Source organism: Tiliqua scincoides, chromosome 5 (assembly GCF_035046505.1).
Source record: "Tiliqua scincoides isolate rTilSci1 chromosome 5, rTilSci1.hap2, whole genome shotgun sequence".
Classification (NCBI taxonomy): domain Eukaryota; kingdom Metazoa; phylum Chordata; class Lepidosauria; order Squamata; family Scincidae; genus Tiliqua; species Tiliqua scincoides.
Window position 1 is genome coordinate 94,436,919 of NC_089825.1, and position 21,882 is coordinate 94,458,800.

Below are 21,882 nucleotides of genomic sequence, written 5' to 3' on the forward strand. Positions count from 1 at the left end.
GTCTACTGAAGGCCTTTGCTGTCAGCCTCTGTCAAAAGCTGATTATTAATGTCTACCACAGTGGTTCCCAATGTGTTGTGTTTTGTTTTCACTTGCATCCATTAGCAATCCATTTCCAAGAATTGTACCCCTCATATTAGAAAAATGTTTATAATTAATATAGTTGCTCTTATTTCAAATTTAAGTTTTCAACTACTGAGCCATATCTGAAAATACGCTAACTGATGACCAGAAACTAGCAGTTGCTGGTGCTTTCTCGACCAGCTAGCTGCCTTCCAGTATTGCCTGCCCCGCAAGGTATTCTAATACAAACCTACCCTTTTCTGCCATTATTCACTCTTTATCAAGTACCCCCAAAGGTCCTGGAAAGTACCCCTGAGGGTACACGCAACCCATGTTGGGAACCACTGGTCTACCATACCTGTGTTGGCATCCTTCAGTCTCAGAAGACTATGGTATTGCGCTCTGAATGGTGGTTCTGGAACAGAGTGTCCTCTCCAGTGTGCGAAGCCTGGGTAAAGTAGATATGGAGGATAGACTGTTACCCATGCAGCAAATCCCCCCTCTCCACATTGCTAAAATAGTCCAATGGAAAGGCAGAAGTCAATATGGTTGGTTCCAGCAGCGTCGCAGGAGTTGTCAGAACATGACTGTGTTCAGCCATGAACTGCCTCAGGGACTCCGGCTCCGGATTTTGCCTCGAGGTTGACTCCTGAAGCCTTTTCCATAACTGGATGTAGCCACAAGGCAGTGGAGGTTTGGGATCAGAGTTTTCCTTCTCTCAGATGAGCTGCCTTCCCAGGCTAAGGCGTCCCATCTACCCGGTGGCTGTTTAGTCGCCTCTTACGACAAGTACAGCCAAACTGAGGGCCTATTCTTATCCCCAACCCCCAGGGGAATCTACCATACCGGTAACAGTGGAAAAACCCAAACCACCACCTTCCTCCCTGTAGTGTTGCTGGGAATTCAATTTCTTATCAATTGGTAGGAAAAAGTACTTTGTAGTGGAGCAATATTTTGGTGCAGCTGAAGACACTGATGGGTGTAAAGCTTTCTCCCCAGCAAGTATATGTAGACAGGTGAATCCAATTGCTCCTTCCCCGGGCTCTGACTCTGGAGAAATCGCACTGAGGAAACAAACAGCTTCCAGCCTGAGATTCACTCTTTCTGTTTACTGAAGAACATTTTTTTCTGGTGCACAGATTTGGCGTTAGGTTGTGCACACCCTATACAAGGAGCCCAAGGCTGTTATACCTTTATGCAAAACACATGATACATATTCATATGATACTACTATATTAAGAAAACTCTCCACAGTCCAATCCTAATGGGGCCACTGCCCTGGAGTACAGTGGTGCTGACATGGCCACCTTTGTATCCCATGGGGCCGGCAAAGCAGCCAGAGGTCTCTTCAGCATAAGGGAACATGAGTTCCTTTACCCTGGGTTGGCCCCCGGCAGCCTTATGGGTCTACTTGCATAATTTACAGTCATATGATTTTAAGAGAAATGAAACTTACAGAGTTTAAGAGAAATGGAACTGGAAATGAAAACCATAGCACATTCCTTGCCAAAGTCCTTCAACAAAGTCAAAGTACCTTCCTTGGGATGAGGTGCTCTCTTCTTCCAGCTTGCAACAAGTAAAATGGTTGCACAAGGCTTGCAAATTAACACTGCACTACAGTGGACAAGCTCAAGACATTTATGCACTTAATATGCTATTCCCTTGGCCTTCAATTTCCGTGACAATCTCCATTCCCAGCATTCCTGGGATTTATGCTTCGCATCAACTATCATCATTGGCTGTATCTGTCTGCCTTACAAAGCTTGGCCCACTCACAGCTTTTGCAACTGCTGGCAATGCTGCCTGTTGCCCACTGTTGTGACTCCAAAGTTATTGGTTTCAAACCCTCCAGAAGCATTCCCGATAGGTGAAAGAAGAAGATTCGGGCTGGTCACTGTTTGGGTAAGTCATTTGCTTTCTCCTACTATAAGCTATTTTATCTAGTTCTGTCTCCACTTGCTTGTCCTAGGAATACTGCTTAATTTCCTGCTTGCCAAAAACCTATGAGGAAGTATATCGTCCTGGATCATTCCTGCTCTGCAGTGGAACAGATATATTAAGCAATGGAGATATCTTCAGAATCTATGTGTTTCATATAGTTGCATAAAGCTGTATACTTTGCCACATATTGTTGTACATTGATGCAATCATCAGAAAGACGGGATGCAGTTTCCATGACAGTAGGTGGACCATCAGGAAGGCAATAATCCAGACATGTCTTTTAAAAAAATTATACCCAGAATTGCAGCTAGGGATCTAGCTAGGGATGGGCAGATGTCTCTTTTTTCTGTTTGGTCCAAATGTATCACAGTTCCCTTTTGATTTTTGTCCTTCTCTTAAAAATCCTCCTGTTTTTTTCAATACTCAAATAACTCAATTGACATTCCTGATCACAGGAGAAAAACATCCTGGATTCAGCATTGTCAGTGTTGACAAACACTTATGGATGAGTAGTAGGGGGGGGCAAGACTTTGGGAGAGGACCAGCATGGGAAGGGGGGCTTGAAAAGTTGCTTTTACTCTTGCCATCTTGTGGATGTTTCATGAACACCTAAGCAGGACTGCAGTCTATCAATTGGACAGCAAGCTCCAGTGCTCTACCCCCAGTAAAACTGTGACTTCTGTCCCTTCTGCGGAAGTAAGGATCAGTGAAACAAACAATATGCTAAGTCATTCAGTCACAATAAATCACACGTCAATTCTTCTCAGCCATCATCAGGTTCCTTCTTTCTCCAGTGACAGGAAGTATGTAACTCAAAGCACGTGGTTGTCTTATGGGGTTCCAGACAAAAGTAGATAGGAGCTCCCTGCCTGTCAGAAAATTCAAGTCCTTGCATCTCAAGAGTCTTCTTCTACTTCTTCTTGTTTGAGTGTGAATTCCTTGAGTTATCGGCAGAGAAGCTAGAAAGAAGAGATGGCCTTCAGCACACCTGGGAAGGTAAGGTATCCCTCTGACAAGCAGCAATTAATGCATCTACCTATTGACACTTGGTCAGAATGGAAGCCAGTGCTGCTCTACTGTGCTACTCCTTTAGTTATATTACATGTGCAATGGTATAATCAACCATATTGCTGCTCCAAGATGGCAGAGTTGTGACTGCAGCATCTTGCATTTCCAAGAGAAGAGACAGTGCCCAGTTCAGGATTAGGTACTATCTTAGTGACCATCTAGCTTTCGCTGTAAAGAGTAGTTTCTTCTTACATTTGAATTGGACAAACTAGGGTTTGTCTGGACAAACCATTGTTTTTTCTGGTTCAGATGTAACAGTAAACTATGGTTTACTATGTAACAGTATACATAAGTATACATAAGATACTGTAATCAGGAGAGTGAGGAGGAGGATGTGGTGTGAGAGCACAAGGTTTTGGATCCTCTATTCAGGCTGCAATCAAGCCACACTTACTTGGGAGTAAGCCCAATTTAATGGGACTTATTTCTAAGTAGACATGCATAGAATTGGGATTTCAGTCACATAAAACCAAGCCATGTCTTGGCTTAGTGCTCAATCTGAACTGGTTCAATATGGTATCCAGTAACCCAGTGATGATGCCATTATGGGCATAACAGTCACTGAAGTCACTGTTCCACATTGCGGTGGTGGTGATAATGATTGTGATGAATAGTTATAGAGTGCTTTTTAACAAAAGAGACATCAGCAACAGCCACTGGTAAAGATGCCATACTGGGTGAAGAAGGACAGTTCTCCCCCTATTAAATATAAGAGGACCCCACTTTAAAAGGTGCCACTTTGCCCAGCTAGCGTTGAGTGATATGGATTTTCTTTGCTGAATATAATATCCAATGCTCTCCTCCCATTGTGCTGACTTATCCCAAGCCCATTTTGTGTGTTTTCAGGTCCGGATATCAACAGCCCTGTCAGCGGGTGAGACACAAGCCATTACCACAAGAAAGGAAGTGGTGAAGGAAAGCCTTGCCAAGCTTAATATCACAGGGGAGAAGGTAAGGTTATTATCATTATTCTTAATACAACTCATTTCAACCAGAAGTAGTTCACAGAGAACTTTACGTAGCAAAATTAATACATAGTTCATATATCTTTCTGCCTTGAAGGGATTATCAGTAGAAAAATCACAAGAAAGCTTCACTGGGGGACTTGATGAGAACTTTTTCTTGCCAGGAAGACAGGACAAGTGTACTGCATCTTCTAAGAGCAAGCTCCTCAGGCATTACGCTGTGTGCATAACTGAATTCAAAATACAGGTGTGTGTCACTTAACGACAGGGATATGTTCTCCAATCCCTGTTGTTATGTGATTAGGTCATTAAGCAAACATTCAGCCCAATCTAGTGTCTTTGTTGTGTAAACAGACACTCTCTGCGAGAAAATAGCTGTTTGCAGAGGCTACTAGAGACTATTGCCTCTTCTTTGCATTAAGAGCCTCTTTGTTGTGTAAACAGATGCTCTGCTACAGGCTATGGGAGTCCTGACTGCCTCATTAAGAGCCTCTTTGATCACAACAAATGACCGTCATTAAGCGGGAGGTTGTTAAGCGACACATGCTTGTATGTGAATTGACTTGGGATCTGCCATGAATGCCAGCACTTCCTGGAATTCAGCAGCATCACTGGTTCTTGTTTCTAGCTAAATGAAGATGCAGTGACACATCATGGAAGTGTATATTATCATTTTAATTTTCTGTTAACTGCCATATATTTGCCTAACACATTAAAAGGACCCAGAACCTTGTCTTAATAGCTGGTATAGAACCCATAGCATGTCTGTTTTCCTTCCGTTAGATCCCGACTGTTGCTGTCCTGGGATCAGGTGGAGGTTTGCGAGCCATGATTGCACTTTATGGGACACTAGCAGAGATGAAGAACCAGAATCACTTGGACAGCACTATGTACTTGGGTGGGGTGTCGGGCTCCACTTGGTAAGTGCATGACGATAGATGAAAGCAAATGTTTAATACCAATGTTTAAATTGGTGCTTTTGGGGACAGGCAGATCCACTGGTTCACTTTGTCTAGCATTCTGTTTCCAGCAGTGTATATCTCTAGGAAACTTACAATGAAGACTTTAAGGTGATGGGTTTTTCTAGCTGTTTGGATTCAGTATGCGGTGTTCAGAAGTATTGTTCCCTCTACACGTGGAGCTTTTATTTAGCTATAATTGATCTTACATTCCCCATAGCATTAACTACAGCTGAATATTACCTGGAAACTTCTTCTGTGAGATCTGGCTCAATGCCTGAGATACTCCGTCTCAGCGAGTGTTGAAGCAAAATACGTACATGGGCTTCCCTGAATACAGAAATACCTCCATTAGTGCTATTTTGCTACAGCTATTTTGTCCTAGCTGGATTGACAGCTACTGCAGCAAATAAGAACAGTATATTCTAGCCAATCAGTGCTATTATCAGTGATAATATTTAGGTTATCATCATATGTGGATTCCTCATTTCCTAGTCTTAGAAACGCTAGACAAATCAGTAAATACCAGATTGTGGTCTAAATCCATTGCTCATTTTCCACCAGTAATTTTTTTTTTCCTATTTCACTGCCAGGTGCATGTCAGAACTCTATAAACATGAAGGCTGGTCAGAAAATATAAAGAACTTGGAAAAAATGGAGAGTGAAACTCTTAGCCATGGCCACTGGGATTTTCTGAAAGCGCGAGCAGCTACAATAGAAGCTGCAGAAGATAAGAATTACTCTCTGACTGATTTCTGGGCCTTTTTTATTGTGTATGATCTACTGAAAGAGGTAGGGGGACAAAAAAAGGCTCAAGAATCGCAGAACTCAACATGAATGCAATGAATTTGTCATTAAAGCAAGCCAGGCACAAACATCTCCCTGGAGGTCTTGTACAATCTCCCATATGTACGATAATATAATCCTTGTATAATATAATCCTATATTATATAATATAATATAATCCTCGTAATATAATCCTTGGGGCATCTCCATCCATCTGGAACATACTCTCAAAGAATTAAAGTGAAGAGAGCTATGTTTTTGCTATCATGCTTTGATTAAACTCCGATAGGGCTTCCTGGCAGAGGCAAAAGTACTTCGAGGGTCACATTTGGCCAGTTGGTCACCAGTTGACCATTTGTGATAATGGATTCTTGAGAAGCCAGTGTGAGACCTCCACATGTAAGGATATAAGATATTAACTTGCTTTATTCATTGTTCCATCTAGTTCACTGTGGTTTATAGTCAGGGGTGTTAAACATAAGGCCCCTGGGCTGGATACAGCCCACGGAAGTTCTTTAGCTGGCCCCCATGATAACTGGACTGTCCTAGAACCACCATCAGCTGCTGAGCTGAGAAGCAGCACTGCTGAAATGGCAGCGCTGGGAGACTCAATTATCATGCAGGCCACCTTTTCAGCTGTGCCATTTCTGCTGAGGTGCTGGGAGGGAGAGATGGAAGAAGGCTACAGAAGGCAAGGAATGGCATAGGAAGAGGCTGACCAAGAGAAGTGAGAGAGGGAGAAACCAAGGCACTGAGAGAGCCCAGTTACCACACAGGCTGCCTTTCAGTAGCTCCACTTGTGCTGAGACATCACTTCAGGAACAGCTCTCAGGTACTGAGCAGCAAAGAGACACCTTGGCAGAAGCAGTGGTGCTAAAAGGGCAGTCCGTGTGATAATTTCTCCCATATCTTGAAAACACGACCAAGACTTGCATGTTTTCTCTTCTGTCATTTGCAACTGAATACCTAAGTCGGAAAAAAGTCCTTATTTCTGATCATCACCTGCTTAAGGACATCAGTTCCTGCTTTAATGACATCACTTCTGGCTCTCAGCAGGTGCCATGAATGCTAGTCAGCCTGCTATTTGAAATGAGTTGGACACCCCTGGTTTACACTGAGTTGCAGTAGCTTTAAACAGAGGCCTCAAACAGCCCCACTGGGAAATGTCAGGGATTGAATCTGGCACCTTCTGCATGCTAAACCAGTGTTCAGTCACTGAGCTGAGGGTGGGTTAGAAACAAATTTAGTCGTAAATTAAATCAATTTGGTCCGTGTCTTTTCAGATGGATGAGACAAAATTGTCTGAGCAGAGGGAATCGTCTGTGAATGGGAAGAATCCTTATCCCATTTATGCAGCTGTGGACTACAACAGATATAGTCACCATCAACCAGGTATCTGAATTGTTCAATTACAGTCCTGATTAATCCCATTCATCAAATGAATTTCAATTTATAGCCTGGCTTATTCCACAAGCTTTGGGAAGGTAATAATATTTTATTACCTTAATAAATAAATAAGGTAAATTTATATATAATATAAATATAATAATTTATTTATTTATTTACCTTATAAAATAAGGTAAATAATAAATAAATAAATAAGGATTTATTACCTTAATCCCGTTAATAATGATTAGCTGCATCTCATCTTGCTGATACATATTTTGGGTACCAACTGGAATTTAAAAAATGAAATAAAAACACAGGACTTTCTGGAAGGTTACTTGAGCTTGCACTTTGTAAGCTTCTCTTCCGGTGAACCTAAAATCATTGCCACAGACTTGAGATTTTATTAAGTTAAACAAACAAATGGGGAAGGGGGAAATCCCATTCAGTCCAGGTTTAAGCTTTTTATTTTTATTTTTGTGAGAATTTTGTTACTGCTAATAATATATATGTGTGCAAAGTGCTTCACATGTTTTGTCTCCAAGTTGTTCTTGCATCAAGTTTTTAAAGTACGTCTCTGTTGTGGTTGCAGCTGAGGTGAAGAGAGAGTGGCTGGATTAAGAATGCTAGGCTATGTGTGTGTATTCAAAATGAAGCCCCATTGTGTTCAATGGCCTTACTCTCATGAAAGCATGCATAGCTGTGCAGTCTAAGGTTACCCCATAGATTCATGGCAGAAGTGCAGTTCAGACTGAGAATGTCCTGATTGGCAACTCACTCTCTTAGCTGCCATGTTATGCCAGCATTATTGCAAGAAGTCACGAGTGCCTTTGTCCAAGTACAAAGCTCAACCATCACATGTCCATGCAAAAATGAATAGCATTGTAAATGGGATTTACTTGGCTAATGGGCAAGGAATTCTGGTAAGGCTTCAATCCTATACATGCTCTCCTGGGAGTAAACCCCATTAAACACAATGGAATGACTTCTAATTAGACATGCAGCCAATTGTGCAGTAAGACAACCAGATTGCCCAGTGGCAGTTGGGCAAGTGTCCATTCTCAATCGTCATGCTGCAAAATATAAGATCAAAGCAATTCTGCTGAGGCTCAGGCAACAAAAGATGTGCCAAGTTCCTCTTTTGCTGAGACATTTCACCAATATGAATCAGTGGAGTTAATCAGTTCATCTTCAAACTGTCCTCCTAATCCCTACAGATGTTTCATCAATGCAAAGGTTCCAAATTGGTTTTGAATCTTCTTATAGATGAATGTGGTGGCAGCTTGAACGGAATCCCCCTTTGTTTAATCAGCAATTATGTGTTGTCCATTGTAGAACTCATGGGGGTAAACACAGGCTTCCTAGATAGCTTGTCTCCATTCAGGTCCTGACACTAATGACCAGTTTAGCTTCAACCAGTTTGTTGCATCTTGTGCCTTCAGACGGTGCCATCCAAAACTTTATTTTCTTTTCAGGAAGCTGGTTTGAATTCACCCCACATGAAATTGGGATTGCTGGCCTAGGCGCCTCCATCGACAGCAAAGACTTTGGGAGTAAATTTGAGAATGGGTACCTGAAAGAAAAGAAGAAGGAGAGAATCATCTGCTATCTGCAAGGTGACCCTTCCATTTGTTCCTTCTTAGCAGACTATCGTTCTTAGGCGGCCAAACACACAGCAGAGGAAAATATTCTGGGTTGGCACAAACAACAGAGCCTGCGTATGGCAGTACTGGGGGGGGGGGGTTAGTTGGGGCAGTTCCTCTTCCTCCTGCACGTGAAGGGTGGAAGAGGTGGGGTTACTGCCTGCTGCCTTGCTCCCAGGGCTGTCCTGCAATAATGACCAAAAAGCAGGCCAGATTGGCCAATACGATGTTGGGAAAAGAAGCTGCCTGTGTGAGTCTTGTGTGAATATTTTCCTCATCTCTGCTGGCCAATCTGGCTTGTTTCCAGGTTCCTTGTAGATATCTCCAAGGGAGTACCAACAAGGACCACACTCCAGGAAATCTGGTGCTTTTCCCCATTCTGAGATCACATCCCAGCTTGTACATGTGTACAATCATGTCAGTTTGCCGAGGAAAAAAGAGAAAAACTTATATTTAGGGAGAGATTGGCATGTCTGTGGTTATGCCTATAATCTTTCTTTCCTCTGCGTTGTTGGGGCCATCTCCTGCAAAATGAATTAATGTTTTTTTGAAAGCAAATATCAACATTTAAATTTAATATAACCTGGTGAATGTGAGAGTCTTACTGCCATTTTTTTAAAATCTTATTTTAGGTTTATGGGGAAGTGCCCTTGGAAGCCTGGAGGAAATTGAGAAGACTATATATGGTACGGTTTTTTCTGTGGTTGAGGCTAGCATCACAGAGTATGGGTAGATGAGAAGGATTCCTGGCCGAGTCATATGCATGGAATTTTTGCTCACCAGTCAGGGCCCTAGACACTACTAGAGGCAGTGGTGTGTGCTGTGTGTGGGCTGTGCCGGGTGATGCACACGGAGGAGGGGGGTGACGCCGCTACTGGCCAAAATCTTGGTATGTCAAAATAATACCATCATGACATATATCATTCAATGTGTAATTTCATGCAGAATGCAATTAAACAAACTGTGTTGGAATATCTCTATTCTACCAAAAGCTATAGCCAAAAAAACCAGTGGGGACGGGGCAATGGTGCATCACCACATCCACCACCTGGGGCATTGCCCTGCCTGCTGCATGGTAGGAGGTCCACCATGGGGGTGACATGCTGGTGTCCTGCACCAGGTGATGCAAACCATAGTGATGCCACTGCTGGAGGGGAGGAGAGAAAATGGCAACCCTAGAAACATGCAGGGTTGTGTGTCTGCACAAATCGCATTCTATGTGCACAGTTCAGGTCTGGATGACATTTTCAGACAGGTGATCAACACTGCCAACATTCAGAGCACCATGTACTGAAAAGCTTACATGTTGCTCTGCCAGTGGCAGCTCTTGAGTACAATCGTGCGCCACTTAATGATGCGGATGCAGCCCGGCATTTCCCTCATCAAGCGGACCTTGGTGTTTGTGAAGCCTCCAAAAGTGAGGGGGAGCCATGCTCCCGCACTGCCTCTCCGAGGCTCAGAGTGCCCATTTCAAGCGAAAACATGCAACTTCCATTTTTCCGGAAAACTGGAAGTCACGTGTTTCAGCTGAAATGGCCAGTCTGAGCCTTGGAGAGGCAGTGCGCCTCTCTGAGGCTCAGAAGGGAAGGGAGCATGGCTCCCTTTGGCTTCAGAGGCTGTGGGGAAGGGATCGACATGGGCCAGTGGTGGCCATCAGATATACAGGCCGTTGCTGACCAGAGGTTCGCTAAGTGGCGTTCACCTGTATTCTGATGAGCTGGTTAGCATAGTGTTTAATTTATGCATATTCCCTAGATAAACAGACATGTATTAAATAAGAAAAAAAACTTTTAAATGTTGAATGAAGAAAGTTTATAAAAGAAATGGAGAGAGGGTGAACAGAGGAAAGATCATTATTAGGTATGCTTGTGGTAATCGGGTGTCCTATTTCTGTCAACCCAAAAGGGAGAATTCATAACCCTATGAAGTATGTTGACTGGTTCAACATTATGGAACTCCCTTCCCCTTGACTTGAGAATGGCTCCCTCTCTTGAGACTTTTCAGCCAGGCCTGAGACCCTTCTGTTTAAACAAGCCTTCTGAGTTCATGGCCTTTTTAACATCTTTTCTACATCTTGTAGTATTTTTTACTGGCCTTACGATCTGCTGCTATATGCTCTTTTTACCTGACTTTTTATCTGACTACTGTTTTTATGATATCTGTTAATGTGTTATTATGTTTTCATCTGCTTGCTAAATCATGTTTTAATCTGTTTTTAACTGTTGTAAGCTGCCCTGGGTCCCTTTGGGGAGAAGGGCAGGGTATAAATAAAGTTATTATTATTATTACTATTATTATTCTTATTTTTTGTAATCCGAGTATTGTTAACAATATTGCTGTGTTGTATATTGGAAAGTAGAGACACATGCCTGTAAATGTAACTATGCATTTCTCTTTCAAGACAAGATAAAGCATTTACTTCATCATGATGCACGAAGACATGCTTCAAGAGAGTTCACACCAGGTAAGCCATTGCAACAACAGATTGCAATATAGCTTCTTTCTTCCTTTCTGTGACCTTCTCTGGTCATTCACATCAATTCTCATATTATCTGGAAGATTCCTTTGGGCGAGTAATACGATTGTCTTGCCCTCCTTTATCTAGAACAGACTTGAGAGAGGCAGTCATTTGAACAAATCCTTTGTGAAATCATGGGCAGAGCATGGTGTAGACTAGAGCTTTCATCCAGGGCTTTAGAGGTGTCTCAAGAGATGGAGTTCAGTAACTGTCAGACTGAACTCAGATTGTGCCCAAATGTGCCCTCCGCCAACAGAATCACCCATGTGTCAAGCTTTGTTGGGACAATCTTGAACAGGTTCTCAAACCGCTTCACCTGATTGCCATATAGGGTATACATTTGGGTACATTTAGAAACGCTGTGAAAAATTTCACATCTTAAAGACAGTTATTTGGGTCCCCTCAAGATCTTCAGGAGTTTTGCCTTGAGAGGAACCTTCACATTCACTCTGAAATTCACTTTGCATGAAATGTCAGTGTCAGCAGAAGTCCTCCTCAGATGTTACAAAATGTGGGTGATGTCCACAGAATAGGAAGAGCCAGAGTGCACTGCTGAGTTCCACCTTTGTGCTGGCGCTCCTCTGGAATTGGGGCCCCTCCATTGTCCCTATGACTGAGAATGCTGACAGCCCAACATTCTTAATCACGGGGAGGGATTCTCCTTATGGTCAGCATTAGTCAAACATTTTCCACAAAGAGAGTGGGGATGAAATCTTGGGAACATGTTGGTACAAGGGCAACACTTTTCCTTTTCCACTGCCGCCTGCAAAACCTTGTTTTTCTTTTGGTAACAAAGGCTCCCATGAGGGAAGAAGCATGGAGCTGCCTAGCAGAAACAAACCAGCAATTTTGTTGGCCACAGATGTAGGTGAACCCGAAGAAAAGCGTCGTAGACTGGAGAAAACACTGAGCCTGATTTTTAGAGGTAAATACCACATTAGCCATGTGCTGCCTTCTCACTATGTTTCTAGGCATATATGACAGCATCTGGATGCGTTTGCGTCGGCCGGGCCTGGAAGAGATTCCTCAAGCGCTTGTGCAAATTCCTCCACTTTTCTCTGATCCCGGGTCTTGCTGGTATCAATGCGAGGTCTTCCTTCCTTTTTCGTGTGATACAGTCGCTTTGTTTGCAGTTTCACTCTGCTGCACACCAGGGAGTGGTCAGTGTCGCAGGCAGCACCATGATAACTGCGTGTGATCTTGATGCTGGGAAGGCTGGAGCGTCTGGTGAGGAATCTCTTCCAGGCCCGGCCGACGCAAACGCATCCAACAGATGGGAACATTTCAAGAATACCGTTTACAACACCGCCTTGTCCATATTCGGCAAGAAGACCAACAAGGCGGCAGACTGGTTTGAAGCCCACTCTGAGGAGTTGACACCAGTCATTGAGGAAAAGAGGAGAGCTCAAGCAGCATACAAGGCCTGTCCCAGTGAGCGCAACCTGCAGGTCCTCCGAACTGCTCGCAGCAAAGTCCAACAGACTGCCAGGAGATGTGCTAACGACTACTGGCTCCAGCTCTGTTCTGAGATACAGATAGCAGCTGACACGGGCAACATCAAGGGGATGTATGATGGTATCAAGCAGGCCCTAGGTCCAACACAGAAGAAAATTGCCCCTCTGAAGTCTGCCACAGGCAAGGTCATCCAGGATCGGGCGCAGCAGATGGAACGCTGGGTGCAGCACTACTCTGAGCTATATTCCAGAGAAAATGTAGTCACCGAAGAAGCACTGAACAACATTGAGTGCCTGCCTGTGCTGGAAGAGCTTCACAGTGAACCAACCCTAGAAGAACTTCACTTGGCCCTGGACTCCCTTGCCTTTGGCAAGGCACCTGGAAAAGACAGCATCCCTGCTGAAGTCCTAAAATGCTGCAAAGAAATCATCGTCACTGAGCTGCATGAAATCTTCTGTCTCTGCTGGAGAGAAGGTGGAGTACCTCAAGACATGAGGGATGCAAACATCATCACGCTGTACAAGAACAAAGGTGACAGGGGTGACTGCAACAACTACCGCAGCATCTCTCTCCTTAGCGTTGTAGGAAAGCTGTTTGCCCGAGTTGTACTAAAGAGGCTCCAGGTACTTGCAGAGAGCGTCTATCCAGAATCGCAGTGTGGATTCCGAGCCAACAGGTCCACCACTGATATGGTATTCTCCCTTAGACAACTGCAGGAGAAATGCAGGGAACAACGACAGCCACTCTTTATAGCCTTCATAGATCTCACAAAGGCTTTCGACCTGGTCAGCAGAGACGGCCTCTTCAAGATTCTCCCCAAGATTGGATGTCCACCCAGGCTCCTCAGCATCATCAGATCTTTCCACAAGGACATGAAGGGCACTGTTGTCTTCGATGGCTCCACATCAGACCCTTTTGACATCCGAAGCGGAGTGAAGCAGGGTTGTGTTCTTGCACCAACCTTGTTTGGGATTTTCTTCGCTGTCCTGCTGAAGCAGGCCTTTGGAACTGCAACAGAAGGCATCTATCTCCGGACCAGATCAGACCGAAAGCTCTTCAACCTCTCCAGACTGAGAGCAAAATCCAAAGTCCAGCTGAAATGTCTGCGTGACTTCCTCTTTGCCGACGATGCAGCTGTCACTACCCACTCTGCCAAAGATCTCCAGCAGCTCATGGATCGTTTTAGCAAGGCCTGCCAAGATTTTGGACTGACAATCAGCCTGAAGAAAACACAGGTCATGGTTCAGGATGTGGACTCACCTCCCTGCATTACAATCTCTGAGCATGAACTGGAGGTTGTCCATGACTTTGTGTACCTTGGCTCAACGATCTCCGACACTCATTCTCTCGATACCGAGCTAAACAAGCGCATCGGTAAAGCAGCTACCACGTTTTCCAGACTCACAAAGAGAGTCTGGTCCAACAAGAAGCTGACGGAACATACCAAGATCCAGGTCTACAGAGCTTGCGTCCTGAGTACACTTCTGTACTGCAGCGAGTCATGGACTCTTCGCTCACAACAGGAGAGGAAACTGAGCGCTTTCCACATGCGCTGCCTCCGACACATCCTCGGCATCACCTGGCAGGACAAAGTTCCAAACAACACAGTCCTGGAACGTGCTGGAATCCCTAGCATGTATTCACTGCTGAAACAGAGACGTCTGCGTTGGCTTGGTCATGTCGTGAGAATGGATGATGGCCGGATCCCAAAGGATCTCCTCTATGGAGAACTCGTGCAAGGAAAGCGCCCTACAGGTAGACCACAGCTGCGATACAAGGACATCTGCAAGAGGGATCTGAAGGCCTTAGGGATGGACCTCAACAAGTGGGAAACCCTGGCCTCTGAGCGGCCCGCTTGGAGGCAGGCTGTGCAGCATGGCCTTTCCCAGTTTGAAGAGACACTTTGCCAACAGTCTGAGGCTAAGAGGCAAAGAAGGAAGGCCCATAGCCAGGGAGACAGACCAGGGACAGACTGCACTTGCTCCCGGTGTGGAAGGGATTGTCACTCCCGGATTGGCCTTTTCAGCCACACTAGACGCTGTGTCAGAACCACCTTTCAGAGCGCGATACCATAGTCTTTCGAGACTGAAGGTTGCCAATACATGACAGCATCTGAATTTAGTTAATTAAGCCAGTTAAATGCCTCTTTATTTAGTTTTCCTTTATTTATCCTTGGGTATATCAGGGATGCCAAGATATTGGTTTATTTTGGGAGATAACTTGAAAAGTGAACATTTCCCCCTGTGAAAAGGGGTACTTCTTTTTGAGCTGGCCCTAGACTTGTTAGAATCTGAATTGGGCTTGAAGCTCTCCCCATGTCCCTCCCTATACAAGCCAAATCAGGATGGTGTCGGAAACTGGCCAGGTTGGGCTCTGGCTGAAGGCCCATGACTCCTAGCAGGCCAACTAGGCCAGACAGATCCCAAAGCTCCAGCACACAGCCACTAGAAAAGACACAGTACATAAGAACATAAGAACAGCCCCACTGGATTAGGCCATAGGCCCATCTAGTCCAGCTTCCTGAATCACACAGCAGCCCACCAAATGCCCCAGGGAGCACAGTGCTAGGCTGAATAGGGGATAGTTACTCTTCCCTTAATATGCCCCACATCTTGATGCCCCAGATGTATTTCTGGCTGAAATATCACAGAAGAATAGAACATGTGTGCACTGCTCCCTCTGAGCCACAGCTAGAACTGGAGGCCTGCGTAGCTGCATTCATGGCGCTCAGGAGCTTGACAATGACATCATGGTCAAGTGCTCCACAGTTGCCCTTGCGCTACAAAGATAGGGCTACAGGGAACAGTGCATGTGTGTTGCGTTTCATCTTAGTTTGCCCCCAACAGTGTCCATCTGTGGTAGAAAATAATGAACATTTAATTCAAGCAATGTAAAGTATATTCCTTAGCTCCCTGTGGCAACTGTGGGTTGCCTGTTTAGAAGCTTGATAGTTTTCAATCTATTTTTCTTTCTTTCAGGTGCAGAATCAGTAAATGTTCAGCCTTCCTTCACAGGTAAGTAACCGAATGTGCATGTTGAATGTTTACCTCTTCCTTTACAGTCAGTGCCATCTAGTGGTTTTTCCATGCAGGAGTTTGTGCATTCATGTGTACACACAAGCTGTTGAATATTTACATGATTCATCACCTCCAAAAAAGAAGTCTTCATGTGATCATCTTATGTATCAAGATTCTGTTAGTCTGGTCTTTTACTAAAGTGTAGAATCCTAAAAAAGAATCTTGAATCAAATATGTAGAGGCACATTGAGGTTGGGGGGGGGGGGGTTTGCAAATGATTTATGGCAGTGGTTCCCAAATTTTTTGCATCAGGACCCACTTTTTAAAATCGGGACCTACCCAGGTTTACCAACCTTTAAAAAGGAAATCTAGAAAGAAATAATGTTTTATTTATTTATAAGTAATAATAACCAGAAAAAGACCCTCAAACATTTATCTCCCTATATTTACACATATGTGCAAACTGCAGAAGCTCAGCTCCTTGCAGGGCAATTAGTGCTAACTTGCGAACTGCAGGAACTGAGCTCTTTGCAGGGTAATTAGCAGCTATAGTATCAGATTTTTTAATAGCCCAGGGCTTGAGGCAATTAGTTGTCTGATCTTTCCATCGCCCGTTGGCGGCCCATCAAAAATCAGGTCACGACCTGCCAGCGGGTCCCCACTCCCAGTTTGGGAACCACTGGTTTATGGCAAATTGGGACAAATCTTTACTACTCCACTTCCAGTGTGAAATTTATACATCTTTGTGGTTAAACCCAAATTCTGTGGGTGTGGAAGGCACAGCCATGCCCAACATACCATGCTTGGAGACTTCTCACCCTTCTAAAGTTCACTGTAGTGGAAATGGAACAATCAACATTTCAGAGACTGAAAAAAAACGAAACTAGTTGGGTCTCGATTTGAGGCTATGATTTTGAAATGCTTCTGTCTTGTTCATTTCTCTGTATCTTGTTCTTTTTAGATTGGGCCCACTACATCTGGGATACATTGAAATGCCTCAATAACTGGACATGGGGGACAACAAACAACTTCTTGTACAACTGCTGTAAGTTTGTATTACTATTATGGTTTATGTGATGCGGGTTTCAGGAATGCAACTTAGTCTGCCGCCCGTATTAAGTCAATCAAAGCTTATGTCAAATGCATGTGCTGGCCACAGGCTTTTCATTGTTGTTTTTTTTAAATAGCACTGGGGACATTGTAGGAGGCATTGACACAATAGTAGGGGGCACTGACACTTGTCCCACTGTTGTGACTCTAAGCCAAATTGTGTCCCCCATGAGCTAAGTAACAAACTTTAATTGACTTGCATTTGAAGCCTTTTTCCTACTGTAAACAATATGCAGGAGCCAAATGTTGGATCATTTGAGTCCCCTCTTGCAGTTTCATCATGTTTGAAATAATGTGCACTTTAAGATGTGCTCAAGGTGACCCATAAGATGATATCGTTTCACCCTCTCATTTTGTCCCCACAACAATCCTGTGAAGTTGGTTAGGTAAGGAAAGAATGACTGGCCCAGCGTCACTGAGTGAGCTTCATGAATGAGCAGGGATTCCCATACACCAACTCTCAGTCATTCCCATTCATTGCCACTACAAGCAGAGGTGCTCAGCCTGTGATATGATGTCACATGCTGTGAATGTCCTCACTCCAAGGCAGCCAATGATGATTTAGGACCAGAGGAACCTAAGCTAATAGTCGCAGGCTGCATGTGCCTACATCTTTGTAACCTTCACAGGGAAGAGGGAAAATCCTCAATATAGGGATGTTGTTTCTGGTGGTGTGCCCATAGTGTGTGACATGAAGTCCAGGCATCGAAGGGAGAAAGGGGGGGGGCTAGAATCGGGGAATGACTGGGCTTGCAAAGACTTTAATGAGATAAATATTTTGTGTAGGACTGCAAAATGAATGGATTAATCTGTTAGATTATTGAGTGAAAGCCTTTGGGTAGACTGAAGGGAATCAAGCTGCATATATTTCTAGGAAAAATATTATTTTAATAAGTTTTAATATGAAAGCTAAAAATGGCAAGCACTATTGTTGAAGAATAGTATTACTAGTAAAGTTCATAATTAGCAGCAGTAGTAGTGTCAGTACTACTACACAGGAAGGAGTCTGCTATCAGCAGGTTTGTATTGATTCAGGCATTCTATACTGAAGCTGTGTTTCATTTCATGTAGCTGAAGTCAATCACCCTAAGCTGACTGAAGAACCAGTTGTCCATCTGGTTGATGCGGGTTTGGCCATCAACACGGCTTACCCACTCATTTTGCGCCCTGAGCGGGAGGTGGAGCTGATCCTCTCCTTTGACTTCAGCAGTGGAGATCCTTTTGAGGTAATTCATTTACTGGGGAGGGATTGTCATGCAAGGCTAGGATTTAGGGTTGAGGGAATTGGTTGCCAAGGATTCATATATTTTGCAAACTTTCTTGTACATAGGACCAGTCCAGTCCATTCAAGGGAGGGCACCAGGATGCAGGTCTCTTGTTATCTGGGGTGCTCCCTGGGGCATTTGTTGAGCCGCTGTGAGATGTAGGAAGCTGGACTAGATGGGCCTATGGCCTGATCCAGCGGGGCTGTTCTTATGTTCTTATCCATAAAGCGAGCAATGTACCTTGTATCATGGGTGGGTAGTGGGAGGAGCAGCAGATTTGGGGTGCCCTTCACTTAGAGGGAGGAGCAGGGTGAGGTGGTGGGGGTAGGAAAGCAGCCACATGGCTCTTTCCTTGCTGTCCCTTTAAATAAAACAGGAAATGCATGACATGCTGCAAGTTCCCAGCATCATCCGCACTTCCTGTTCTATCAAAAGGATTGCACTGGAAGGAGAAGGGGATCAGATAGTGGCTCCAGTATGACTGACCCTGCTTGTCCAATATCTGAACTAGAATGTAGTCAAGTCAGGATGGTTAGCTGTTAAAGAAATACAGTGTCCTTGGGATTACACCTTAAATCTTCTTTAATACAAAGCATGTGCTTTTCTACTGACACTTCCCCTGCTACAGTCTTCCCCTGCTAGTGCCAGGATTAATTATGTTATGAATAACCTATTACATAATATCTTCTTAAACTAAATTTGAGCAAGAGTTTAGACCTGAGCACAGGATGTTTGAACAAAACAGTATTTTCCTAGGACCTTTTCTGATGTCACCTTAATAATGTGTTAGCTCCCACAGTATGGCTACTTTTGTCAATAATCTACAGATGTTCTGGCTCTGTGGGAAGAGTCTAACACAGCTTCTCCCCCCCTCCATCACTATCCTTGATAATGAAGTAGCACTTGGGAAAACTTCATTTCCCATGGTCTACTTGACTTCACTTTCTTTGTCTTGCACAACCAGCTCTTGGAGCACCAGCTCCACAGCAGTTCAGTAGGTTTAGAGGAAGTGAGAAAGCTTGGGGGATTATTTAGTGGTCGGGGGAAAGGGTCTGATTCAGGGGTCACATCCAAATTCAACTTGCTTGGAAATCAGTGAAGATATGTCTTGATTCTGACATTATTAGAGCGGTGTAGGAGAGAATCACACTGCTGAAGTAACATCTGATGGGCCCCTAATTGGAACATGAAAATCAGCCCTTTTCAGGCAGCCATCAACCAACAGTTATTTCTCTAAATAGATCTGGTAATTTCATTCTCTTTCCTTTTGGTTCAGACCCTCACAGAAACCGTGAAATACTGCAAGGCAAATGGACTGAGATTTCCCGAGATAGATGCAAATGAACTGCAAGACAAAGACAACCCATTGGATTGCTACATCTTCAGAGGGGAAGGTGCCCCAACGGTCATGCACTTCCCGCTGTTCAACAGAGTCAACTGCCCAGGTAATTCAAGAATGGGGTTCACTGGGGGAACTTTCTACTTAGGGTGAAATAATTTTTGAGATGAAAGCGTGCAGTGGATCTTCTAGTTTCTAGCACTGTGAATTGTTTTTAATATCCTGGTCTTCCTAATGCTTAATTTAAATATGCATCCTTGTAATATGAGCTCATGGATTATATTTCTGCTACCTTTTTCTTTCTGACGCTGTTACAGTCTACTCATGTGAGTAGGAGAGCTGTGACTGAGTGCTTACACAAGATCACAATCCCTGTTGTGAACTTTAAAAAAATGTATCTGGTGTGACTCGGAGCGTAATCCAGACTTGCGGTTAAACTGGCGCAAGTCCCATTTGCACCACCACAAGAGTTGGGGAGGCCTTCGCAAGGCCTCCCTGCACCAAATCCAGCCACGGCAGAGATGAGTTTGCACCGGCCAATGGCAGCCAGCACAGGAGTTTGGGAAGGGTGGGACAGGGTTTTTTTGGGTGGGTGGAGGGTGGACCGGTGGGTGGACAGGGCCCAGGAGGGGAATGGAACTGGCCTCTGGCATTTAGATCAGATCTTAACCCCCCTCCTGAGCAGCCCAGTGTTACACCAGGCTGATTGAATTTGCACCAGTAAATCCCCTTAGTCTAAGTTTTGCAGGATCCACCTCAAACCCTGTGCTGGATACAGCGCAGGTCAGCTGGCCAGCCTGTTCCAGTACAGCTTGGATTGGGTTGCCCAATTTCTGAGTAAATATGCATTGTATTGAGCTGAGCATGCAATATCTATAGTAATAACAGGGTCTTTATATTCATTCACCAATGTTCCTTTTCTTTAGGTGAAGTTGAAGAATGTCGCAAACAATTTTCAACCTTCAAAATAAGCTATTCAATGGAAGAAATACAAAAACTACTTGCTGCCGCAACAAAGAATGTGAAGAATGTTCATCAGAAGATACTTGAGGAGATCAGGCGTATTGTGGACCCACCTTCTGCAAATGTTTAAGAAATTATTTTTCAGATATTGATGGGGGATTTGATCCCACTCCCCCATCTATGTGCATTCAGCATAATGTGTGAAACTTCCTTACTAGCTTGTTTGTATTGGTTTCACCATTCCTAATCACCCAAATAGTCATTTGTGCAGAAACATGTTGCATGTGAATCACATAGAATGTGTGATTCGTGGATATGATCAGAAGGAACTTGCATAATCACAGAAGCTGGGAAAAATGCAGCCCTAAAGCAAGGCTTTAGTCCAGATTCTTCACTAACCTGGAACCAGCACTTCCCTGCAAAGATGCACGCATAATATCTGTTTGATATATGATGTCTCGGCTGTTTTCAAGGCCCTTTCAGTGGCCACCAGCAGCAGACCTAGCACTGAGCAAATGGAACAAACGGCCCGGGTGCTGAGACCTTGCATCTCCAGGACTGCACTGGAAACCTCACTGAGACTACCAATGTGGTCAGAAACTGTACTTCTGGTTTTCTGGAAGTAGAGTTTAAGACCTCAGGGAAGTCTCAGAAAGCTTCCCCAGTCCGTCCTAATGTTGTGCAAGGCTCTGTTGCATTCAAATGGTAGGGCATGGCTTTACAGATGAGGGGCGGCATCACAGACCTTTGCCCGGGGAGCGGGGAGGGGTAAGTCCGCCAACGGTGGCCACAGCCTCTGCCAATCATCAGCCATCTTTTGTAGGTGCAGTATTTTGCCAGAGCTCTAGGGAGAATCTGTTTTATTTTATTTTTTTATTATTTATTTTAAGAATTTTATTTAATGGATTTTTATCTTGCCTTTCCTTTACAGGGTGAATAATTAGAATTCTTATATGATTAATCTTCTGTTTATTTTATTTAATGGAATTTAATCTTGCCTTTTTTTTACGGGGTGAATAATCAGAATTCCTATATGATGAATCTTCCTATATATAATTTTCATCTTAGAGGTACTTTTTCAGTTGGTGCTCCTCTTATATTTAGCAGGGGGAGAGTAACCATTCCTCTTCACCCAAGCACAGTGTCTTTTCTAGTGGCTCTTTGCTGGTGCTCTTCTGCCATCTTTTTAAGATTGTAAGCCCTTTTGGGACAGGGAACCATTTAATTTTGTCTGTAAACCGCTTTGTGAACTTTTAGGTAGAAAAACAGTCTATAAATAATAATAATAGTAGTAGTAGTAGTAGTAGTAGTAGTAGTAGTAGTAGTAGTAGTAGATAATGATAATAATGATAATAATAATAAAAAAACTTAAAAAGGCTCAATGGCATTTTCTGCTTTCTCTAG

General features: G+C 43.9%; 1 protein-coding gene across 1 annotated transcript; it reads left to right on the top strand.

Moving 5' to 3' along the window:
- The first annotated feature begins 2,976 nt into the window (after window positions 1–2,976).
- On the top strand, window positions 2,977–20,911 carry LOC136652370 (cytosolic phospholipase A2 gamma-like). Its single transcript, XM_066629307.1, has 14 exons — window positions 2,977–3,000; window positions 3,919–4,023; window positions 4,821–4,957; window positions 5,590–5,788; window positions 7,066–7,174; window positions 8,644–8,784; window positions 9,444–9,497; window positions 11,213–11,275; window positions 12,126–12,254; window positions 15,763–15,798; window positions 16,763–16,846; window positions 17,983–18,137; window positions 19,453–19,621; window positions 20,442–20,911. The coding sequence occupies exons 1-14, from the start codon at window positions 2,977–2,979 to the stop codon at window positions 20,606–20,608; spliced, it is 1,572 nt and encodes a 523-aa protein (XP_066485404.1). The 3' UTR covers window positions 20,609–20,911.
- The last annotated feature ends 971 nt before the right edge of the window (window positions 20,912–21,882 follow it).